A 10,692-nucleotide genomic window follows, 5' to 3' on the forward strand; every position below is an offset into this window, starting at 1 on the left:
TAACGTCCCGGGGTGCTCGTTAGCAAAATCCTTAAACGTAATAACTAATTATGTGGGTGTGGATTTCAAAAAAAAATTAAGTCTATATATATATATATATATATATATATATATATATATATATATATATATATATATTAAAATAACAACCGCTGATGCCATCATTGCTTACGTGTCATTTTTTTATTTAATTTTTTCCCTCCAAAATGCAAGGATGATGCCATATTTTTTTTTTCCTTTTTAAGCTACCCTATTTAACATAGCTTTAAAATATATTCCATTTGAATTTTTAAATTTAAATTTTGGGTTTTCTACACATATTATGCTACCCCCTCCGTTTTTAAATACTTGCTCCATTTCTCCATGCGCGGAGTTTTAGAAGAAAGTGGAGAAAGTAATAAAATATGGAGGTAGTGGGGTAGGTGGAAGAATAAAAAATTCAAAAGCAAAAGTAATGGAAAAAATTGGAGAAAGAATATGAAAATAATAAAATATAATCATGATGGATCCACTAGGTGAGAGTAATTAATTTAATACTCGTATTATAAAAGCTTTCCAAATAAGGAAATGGAGCAAATATTTAAAAACGACCGAAAAAGGAAAGTGGAACAAGTATTTAAAAACGGAAGGAGTATTTAGTTATTTACGAGTTGTTAACAATTGTTAATAATATAATTTAATTGAAATTTCTTAAATAAAAATGAAAATTATGCACTTTTGGGAATTGCATATTCATATTTAATTAGAAATTAGTTAGGAAAAATGAGAAAATTATTTTCTTCCATTACGTGTTGTTAAAAATATATAATTCAATTTTTATTTTAAAATAGTGTATCGCACGGGATTAATTTTGTAAAAAATAAATTCAAACACTTGCATTAATTTTGAAATGATAGAAGCAACGAGTGACCATCCCCTCCGGCCTTCCGCTCTCCGCTCTCGTAAAAGAACAAAAATTGACTCGTGAAATGTGATGACCAATCAAAACCCAGGAATATGAGGAAAGCAGTTATAAATTCTCCACGTGGTCTAATCTGACAACCTCCACCTTCAATCCAGAGTGTCTCAACCGTCAGATTATCTTCTACATCAAATATTTTGAAAAAAAAAAAAAGAAAATAGCGGGAGAATATAATTCATTTCTCTGTTCAAAAAATTTCAAATTCATCTCCTTTTTACTTCTTTTTCTTTTTATAAAAACCCTTCAAATTCAAGATTCAAACTTTTACAAATTTAAAACCAGAATTCGCAGTTTTTCTTCCTCAAATGTACAATGATCGTTGATACCCACTTCAAATTACTTCTTTAAATTTCAAGATTTCGTTTTTTTAGTCAAATTTATGGAAAAAGATATGGATTTTCATGGGTTGAAGAGGAAAGAACTTCAATCATTGTGCAAGAAACATGGAATTCCAGCAAATTTGAAGAATGTTGAAATGGCTGACCGTCTTTCTTCACTTCTTAAGGTAATTTCATCACTTTTTTTAAATTTAATTTCTTGATTTTTTTTTTTTTTTCCTGAAAGTGTAATATGTTAAATTTGCTGATTTTGATTGTTTGTATGATTATTTTTTTCGAATTTTCATGGGATTTTTGGGTTTTTTTGGGGGTTTGTAATTTTGTATATATATATATATTTTGAAACCTTGTCATTTTGTATATTGAACTGAAATTTGAATGATTTTGGTTGGGTTTCTGAGTACAGGAGGAAAAACCCACAAAAAGGGGGAGGTCTTGCTTAAAGAATTTGAGTCTTATTGACGAAGGTGATGAGGAATTGGCTGATAGTAAAGAACCAAAGAGGGTAAAATTTAGTCCTCAGAATGAAACATTTGTTTTTGAGAAAACTGATCCTAGAGAACTGAGGTTATTGGCTAGGAAGAGGAGGGTTTTTCAAAAAACCGAAATCGAGGAAAACCCGGGTTCAGTAGTTGGGAATGTGAGTGAATTGGGAAATGTTGATGATGTGGAGAAACCTGTTGGAAGGAATTTGAGGAGGAGGTCTGTTGTGAGTAAGTCTGATGCAGATTTAGAACCTGAAGTTGTGGAGAAACCTGTTGGAAGGGTTTCGAGGAGGAGGTCTGTTGTGGTGAAGCCTGACTCCGTGTTGGACACCGGAGTTGTTGATGATAATGTGGAGAAACCGATTGGAAGGGTTTCGAGGAGAAAGTCTGTTGTGCTGATACCTAATGTGGTTTTAGACACTGGAGCTGTTGATGATAATGTTGAGAAACCAGTTGGAAGGGTTTCGAGGAGAAAGTCTGTTGTGCAGAAACCTGATGTGGTTTTAGACACTGGAACTATTGATGATAATGTGGGGAAACCAGTTGGAAGGGTTTCGAGGAGAAAGTCTGTTGTGCTGAAACCTGATGTGGTTTTAGACACTGGAACTGTTGATGATAATGTGGAGAAACCAGTTGGAAGGGTTTCGAGGAGAAAGTCTGTTGCGGTGAAGCCTGCTGCAGTAGTTGATGATGGGAACAATTTGGTTGAGAGAGGTCAGGCAAGGAGGTCAGTGAGACAAGTGCAGAAGGTTGAGACCAAAGGTCGGAAAACAGCTTTGAAGGAGCAGAAGAATGCTGAAGTATTGGATCAAGCTGTTGCTGAGATTGTGCAACAAAAGTCTCCTGAGATGGTGGCAGATGTCAAGAAAGGCCAGAGGGTAAGGAAGCCAACTGCGACTTTAAAGGCAAAGGGTGGCAGGGAAGGACTAGTTGAGGATACAATCAAAGAAAATGTTGAGAATGATAAGAATTCAGAAATTAGAGGTTTGAAGCGGAAAGGTTTGAGAAGAAAGAACGATAATGTTGATAAGGATGTTGGTTCTAAAGAAATTAAAGTAGTGAGGAGATCATGTAGGCAAGCCGGAATGTCCAAGGTTGATGCTTCAACTAGTGGCCTAATGGTAGAAGATGAAAAAGTGAATGAAATGGAAGCTCAATATACAAATGAATCTGAAGCAACAGGCTGCAGCGCGCCTGCTATTGATGGGACTGATTATGTCCAACACAAGGAGACTATGCCAGATATTTCAGCTCATGTACAAAGCCTTTCAGAAAATAGGGAGCACAAAATAGATGGTAATTATGGCTTTCATCATCTTTTAATTAATGTCAATGAGATTGTAATTTATGATGCTGACAAAATCTTTAGCAAATTGAACATCATGCTTACTTTTATTTTGCATATGAAATTCTTACATCTTTGTTTAAGCAATATAAAACTATGATAACTTTAACGGCAGCATGTGTAAAATTTTGTTTAGAGACTTGATCACAGTAAAGCATTTGATATAGTTTTAGACTTGCCCATCAATTATCATCTATTCTTCTTATCAGTTATTCAGTTAACTCCAGTAAACGGATGTAAATGGATGTTTATATATTAGCATTATCAAATGTAAATGGACATTTCTATCTACTAGCGTAATTGAATGTAAATGGTATGTTTATACATATAGAAATATTGCATATTTCAGGATGTGAAACTATAACAAATGAAATAGTGAAAATTATGCTTGTAATATTATGATAATCTGAACAGTGTATTGCTTGTCAATATTTTTCTTGTTTGTTTCTTAACATCTTATGTGCTGTTCTAGAGCTACGTCATGCAACTGGAAACACCACTTCTGCAGAGAAGAAAGCAGAAAATTCCAAGGAAACTACTGGATTTTCTCCCAATAGATCAGAAAAGCTGTATGTTAAAAATAATATAATGCAGTTAGAGGACTGCCCAGAAGACACAGACATCATAGACAAGGTCCATGAAGATGTAGTAGCAAACAACGAAAGTTCAATGTTGCAAAACAGTGGCAAAGGCAGAGTTGAAAGTCGAAAGTTAGAGGACTGCCCAGAAGAAACATACATCATAGACAAGGCCCTTGAAAATGCAGTAGCAGCTGATCAGATTCCTGCAATCGATGAAAGTTCAATGTTGCAAAACTTTGATGAAGGTGGAGTTGAAAGTTCAAAGATAGAGGACTTTGCAGAAGAAACATACATTGTAGATAAGGCCCTTGAAAATGCAGTAGCAGCTGATCAGACTCCTGCAAATGATGAAAGTCCAATGTTGCAAAACCGTGGTGAAGGTGGAGTTGAAAGTTCAAAGATAGAGGACTTCCCAGAAGAAACATACATCATCGATAAGGCCCTTGAAAATGTAGTAGCAGCTGATCAGACTCCTGCAAATGATGAAAGTCCAATGTTGCCAAACAGTGGCGAAGATGGAGTTGAAAGTTCAAAGTTAGATGACTGCCCAGAAGAGACCAACATCATAGACAAGGCCCTTGAAAATGCAGTAGCAGCAGATCAGACTCCTGCAAACAATGAAAATTCAAATTTGCAAGACAGCGGCGGAGGTGGAATTAAAAGTTATATGCAAGCTGACAAAGTGGAGGAAAATTCTTTAAATATGATTTCTGTAGTTGACAAGAACTCTTATGAAGAAATTGCATCTACAACACCTAGCAATCTTAAAAGGCAGCTTAGTGGTAAGCTTTGCACACTTAATGCTTTCATTTGAATTGTTTAAAATCAAGACTTTATACATTGAACATTCATATGCTCCCACTGCCTTAACATATGGTTTCATGTTAATTTTTTACATGATGTGCTGGTGTAGGTGAACCTGATTGTCACAGTGCTGTGGAGCCTAGTTTGCCAAGAGGTAGCGGAGGCAGTGATACTGATGGGGAGCAACTCTCGAGCCCCTTTGGTGAATTAGAAGCTGGAAGGGACAGTAAAATATTAGAAAGTAGTGATGGACTTGAATGTTTTAATCAGAATAGAAATGAGCATTTCATTGAACAGGAAAACAAGTGTGTAGAGTCGCCATCTGAGATTGAAAATGCAGTAGAAGAAGAAATGGTTGACCATGTAGCACTGATTCTGGAGGAACAAGAAAATGAGTGTGAACACAGTGAAGAGTTCGCGTCTGAGAATGAAAATGCAGTAGAAGATGAAGTGGTTGATCGTGCTGCAGTGATTCTGAAGGAACAGGGAAACGAGTGTGAAGAATCTCCACCTGAGGATGAAATTGCAGTAGAAGATAAAGTGGTAGATAATGCTGCAGTGATTTTGAAGGAACAAGAACCCGAGCTTGAAGAGTCCCCATCTCAGAATGAAAATGCAGTAGATGAAATGGTTGACTGTGCTACTGTGATTCTGAAGGAATCAGATGTTCAACCAACAGTGCAAGAGGAAGCTGCTAGTTTATGGAGTTCTTGTGACACCATTTCCACTAATGTTGAACCGGTGCCTGATATTTATTTTGACCAGCAGCAATCTAACCATCTTATGTCAGAAGAAAAGGTAATATTGGGTCCAGAAGCCGACTTGGAAGCCAATGCCCAGTCTCCCAATGTCATGGAAGGGCTGACACTTTCTTCAAATGCATCAGCTGCAACGCTCAACAAAGGTATGGAAGAAGGCCAAGCTACTACAATAGTCACGCCATTGTGGAACCGGGGGATAGATTGCAGTAGCAGTGATGCTGTAGATTCTCACCTGAATCATTCATTAAAAAAGAATGACAGTGAGGCTAGGACAAATTCATCTTCGACTATGAACATTTCTTCATTGTACCTGCTATCACAAGTTGATGGTATGCCGATTCTTTGTTAATTATCACTTTTTACATGTTAAATCATATGTGTTGAAGGTAGCTGTTTTCATGCTTTACAGGTGGGGTCGAAGATTTTTCTAGTTCAATGAAAAATGGAGAAGAGGGCTGCAACGAGACATCAAGAGGCGTTATTGGAATTTTAGAAAATAGCATCAAGGCGAACAACTTAGCTAAAGAAGACAAGGATGTAATTGTTGAACAAGTAGATGAGATGAAAATTGGGTTAGAAGCTGTTAAGGATGACTATGTGATCAACCCCAATGATAGCAACGAACTGAAGTCTGAGATGGCTGTTAGTGCTCCAAAACAGGATACTATTGTTTCGTACGATGGAGAAGAAACTCCTGTTTCTATCCATGAGAGGAAGCGGTTTCAGGTAGCACATGAAGGAAACTTGTGCTCAGATGCTTTTGGCAGCATCAGTAATAATGCATCTGAATGCATATCAGTATCTTACAAAACTAAGTGCCTAAAACAAAGTTCTGTGGATGCTGCTGAAGACAGAGACACTGGTGACGAAGAAATCAAGAATAGCAGTGTTAATCCTTTTAATGTTGAGGATAGAGATAGAGAAATGTCCGAGACATCATGTACCAGAAATGTAGTATCATGCTTTGATGTTGGAAGTGTCTGCACTGAGGTGTCTGAGCAGTGTGAGCACAACCCAGAAGTTGATACTATTGCCGTTGTTGATGAGCATGAATTTCACTTGAAACATGATGATAAAAGTGCTGTTTTGAATAGTACCCCACAGAAGGATATTCTATTCCGATTGGAAAAGCTATGTGATAATTATTTTTTTCCATTAAGTGAGAATTCTCGAACTCTTGATTAATGTATCTACTTTTTCCATTTGTTGAATTTTGTATGTTGAATAATCTTTAGTTTCTTACTAGTGCCTGTCTTCATTTTGCGCAGGCGACCTCACCAGTCCTTCAGGTTCAAGGGCAGTAGAGACACCAAGCAGGGATTTAGCATGCTTTACTAATGATAGGAACGTCGTTGTAGATGAGTATGACAAGTACTCGTCTGCTAAACAAATAGGAGGGGCCAGCTTCTCTAATGAGCCTAAGTTACAGCACTTGTTTTCTGGACTTGATTCAGACACTATTACCAAGGATACATACAGCAAGGACCAGGAGTCTGAGTGTGCTGCTTGGAATACAGAAGATTTGCTTGCTTTGGGTGGTGAAGTAGAAGAACCGGTATCTGACCCAACCAAGGATTTAGAGCTTATTGCTGTTGAGGATGCCGAAGTCAAAGATAATGTTGATGTTATTCTCCATGGGGAGAACAACGGTGCAGTAGAATATACTGTATCTGACCCAACCAAAGATTTGGAGCTTATGGTTGCTAAGGATGCTGAAAACACAGATGATGATATTAATCTTCATGGTAATACCAATGGTGAGCCTGCAGAGACATCAAATAATGAAATTGCAACATTTAGCGGTGACTTGAAAAGTATCAGCAATGAAATCTCTGAGAATAGTCTGGTTAAAGAGATGGCTGATCCTGTGAGTGCGCTCCAACTAAGAGACAATGAATCAAGTGCTGATTTGAAAATTAACCATTTCAGTAGTCCGGCGAAGCCAATGAAAATTCAAACACCTGAAGTTTTGCTTGCCCAAAATTCCAGCCATTTTGCAACACAAGAGAAAACCAACCTCAAACTTGATATTGACAAGTTTACTGCTCAAACATGTGAGAAGATTGGGTCACTATATTATACTTGAAGTACCTGTGGAATAAGTTTTCCTATTTGCCGTGTCATTTCATTGTGAACTTAATACTGTATAATTTGACTGATCATTGATTTTTTTTTTCTTTTCTTGTCAGCCAATTCCTTAGGTTCAGATGAAAAGGAAGTGGTGACTATGGCTCAAGAAACAGGATGTATTAAAGAAGCAGAAGGTTTGGGCATATGTGGAAATGAGACTCCAGGAACTACAATTCACGAAAAGCTTGATGAAGCTCTTGAACAAGGATTTAGCCAACAAAGTAATTGGCAGCATACTTTTTCTTTAACATTCAACCTTGTTGTCTTCAGTTAAGAAGGCTCTAACTTATATTTATTCTTTAATTTTCCCTTAATCCATGCAGCTGTGTCTGTTGGTTCAATCAAGAAGAATTTTGAATATGTTTCTCAAGAATCAGGATCTTTTGAGGGAGCAGCAAATGAATGTGACAACATCAGTGAAAAGGAGAGTTTGAAAAGTAACACTGACACTGGTTTTGTTGAAGCTGTAGAAACAGGAATTGCCATGCAAATTAGTTTGAACATGTCAGAGAAAGGCAAAAGTGTTGTTGGGGAAGAAATGATGGAGGTTTGCTCAATGGCTGAGCTCAAGTCAGTACAAAATGTTAGGAATGGAGAGGATGCCGGCAGTTGTAGTGGCTATCTCGAAATGGCTGAAAAAGGTGGTAGCCTAGGGAGAAAGTCTGAGCCCTTTTCACTGACAGATGCAGCTTCAGTGTTGGAAAATGATGCAGGAAGCATAATGGTATCTTGGACTCTGAACAAAGAGAGTACATGTCATTTTTCTGATGTTTATGCGGCAACAAGCGAAACTGCATCGGATTCTTTGCAATCTTCACAGATCAAATGCAACAACTCTCTTCAAAATGGTCAGTCTTTAAAGGGAGCTGCTTATTTTGCACATGGCAAATTAACAGTCATATATTTTGAGCAGTGTTGAATACTCTACACATTCTTTCAGTAATTGTTGTTCTTATTGCAGCTTGTGTTAATGATATCAAAGAATTGCATTTTGGTGAACTCATGCTTTTTAAAGATGGTCAAGATAATACAGGTCAATTGCATACAGCCTCTCTCGATAAATGTGATCTTTCAGCTCCTTGTCTCTTTTTTTTTTTTTTTTCCCCTCATGTACGCCTTTGACATAATACAGTAAATTCAAGCGACAAAGTAGAGCCCGATGCAGAGGATTCAGATGTCTTGCCGTCCAAATTGGCAACACCTACTCAAATGTCATCACTAGCTTCAACTACTGAGATGCATGATGGGCCAGAAAGCACAGCGGGCAAAATTCTGGTTGAGTATGCTAGTACAACAGAAAGGGAGTTGCAAGGTTAGACCAATACTTCACTTTCAGTTGCCTATTTTATTTGGATTCGTTCTGTATATGAGTAACTTTCAAAAGGGTCCAGGTGACCTTAAAAGCCTCAACGATTCCCCTTTCCTCAACTTTTTAATACTGTAGACTAAGAAAATGCGTAGAGTTAAAATTTGCACATATAGTAGTTCTAATTTTGATTGTTATTGCAGCTTACAATGATGCTGCTCAAGAACTGGATTTTGCAAAATTTTCAGAAGTTAGAGATGCTCTTGATGATAGAGGTTTGTCCCTTGAAAAGTTTCATTTTAGGCATGTGATGTCAATATGCCAACTTATGAACATGGATAATATGGATAATATAAGTTCTCATCTATAATTATCTTGGTACCATTTTCTCTAATTTCTGTCCACTGCTTTTCACATTGAAACAGGTTGCTCAGTGGATAGAGAGGCTAACATAAGTTCTCTCACACCGCCATTGACTAACACAACAAATTCAGCATCTGTGATTGCTAGGCATGAAGCCCTTGAAAGCACCAGCAACCAAAGGTTTGTCAATGTTTATAATGTACATGAGATGGCACAGGAAGTTCTGAGCACGTTTACATTGCTCAATCAAGAAAAGGACCAGGGGTATGGCAAAGGAAATTTTGAACCAAGTTTAGAAGAAGGTAAAGATCAACCTCAGGAACAAATTTATTAAAAAGATGTAAATTACTCGCAACTATGAGTCACATTTCTATAAATATCTGAAGACTCTCAAACACTCATACTTTACGCAGAGGCATTATACTAATGTAGGATACATTTTATTTACTTTGAATTTGTCCTTTTGTATGATCCAGAAACTGAAGGTATGAAGTCCAGAAATGAATCATTTGCGTTCACGGATACAGAAATTGATATGTTCTGGGATGAGATAGAAGAAGAAGAGGCCAGCAAGCTGCAAACAGAAGAATCAGATGTCACATTCTCTGTGAACGAGTATGAGGCTGCAAATGTAGAAAAATATCAGCCTGCTGTTGGAGCTGACAGTGATCCTGGTGAACAGAAACTTCAGGAAGTTAACGAGAGAGAAGAAAGGGGTGATAGTGCTGATCAAGTTGGTGATGAGCAGAACTGCATAAATGCTCAGGAAAACAAGAATTCTATGAACAGGAGAAAGAACACCCGAAGCATACTGATACATGGAACTCCCAGAAAGCCGCCCCCTTTCATGCATGACATGAAGGAGAATGCAGCAGCTCCCAAAAGGCTTCAAATGGTTGGTGCAACAGCTGTAAAACCCCGAAGGAAGGCGTTGGGAGATGTCAGCAAGTAGTTTCAGATTTCCTGCATGCTATCAGGGTTTTTAGAGTGTGGCATGTGGAGGATGGTAATTTAGCAAGTTAACACATACACAACCTGTTTGGATAGTACTTTTGCATCTCTCATGCATATAAACTAGTTTGTAAATTGAAGTTATTTAGTTAGTCATTTGATGAAGCATTACTAGTGAATGCAATTGCTTTGTAATCGTTTGGAATGGGATGAAGAACATACCGGTCATATCATCCTATGTTAAGACTTGTTGCTGAATAGTGGTTTCTAGGTTGTAATTTTGTTTGCAAATTTGTAGATAAACAAATTTCAAATTGAACTTGTGACTTCTGTTTTTTTTTTTTTTTTCTTAATGAAATGTGTATGATTTTCGCCTCGTCAAAGCATAATATTAACATATGATAACTGATACTTGGACAGTTTATTATATTTCTGGTTAGGAAGATTCATCATTTTGAATTATTAAATGCATGACTAATCAATCACTCAACATTAACCACTTTAGCAAAAATTTAATTACCAAAATGTATGTTGAGGACACAGAACACAGCAAGTTAAGCTGAATATCAGATATCTTGTCCATCTGTCCTAAGAAAACAGATTACTGACAAAATCTTAATTCATTGAATTCATATAATTGATAGTACCAGTTTCTTGGTAGTTGGGA

General features: G+C 37.0%; 1 protein-coding gene across 1 annotated transcript; it reads left to right on the plus strand.

The window, feature by feature from the left end:
* Positions 1–1,228: 1,228 nt before the first annotated feature.
* LOC145586409 (uncharacterized) lies at positions 1,229–10,403 on the plus strand. The gene is made up of 13 exons (XM_081643245.1): positions 1,229–1,466; positions 1,706–3,080; positions 3,602–4,492; positions 4,624–5,604; positions 5,685–6,434; positions 6,544–7,329; positions 7,465–7,626; positions 7,729–8,253; positions 8,367–8,438; positions 8,538–8,717; positions 8,915–8,986; positions 9,137–9,376; positions 9,551–10,403. Exons 1-13 carry the CDS (start codon positions 1,341–1,343, stop codon positions 10,024–10,026), a joined length of 6,636 nt encoding a protein of 2,211 aa, XP_081499371.1. The 5' UTR covers positions 1,229–1,340; the 3' UTR covers positions 10,027–10,403.
* The last annotated feature ends 289 nt before the right edge of the window (positions 10,404–10,692 follow it).

The sequence above is a fragment of the Chenopodium album genome, chromosome 16 (assembly GCF_948465745.1).
Source record: "Chenopodium album chromosome 16, dcCheAlbu1.1, whole genome shotgun sequence".
Taxonomy (NCBI): domain Eukaryota; kingdom Viridiplantae; phylum Streptophyta; class Magnoliopsida; order Caryophyllales; family Amaranthaceae; genus Chenopodium; species Chenopodium album.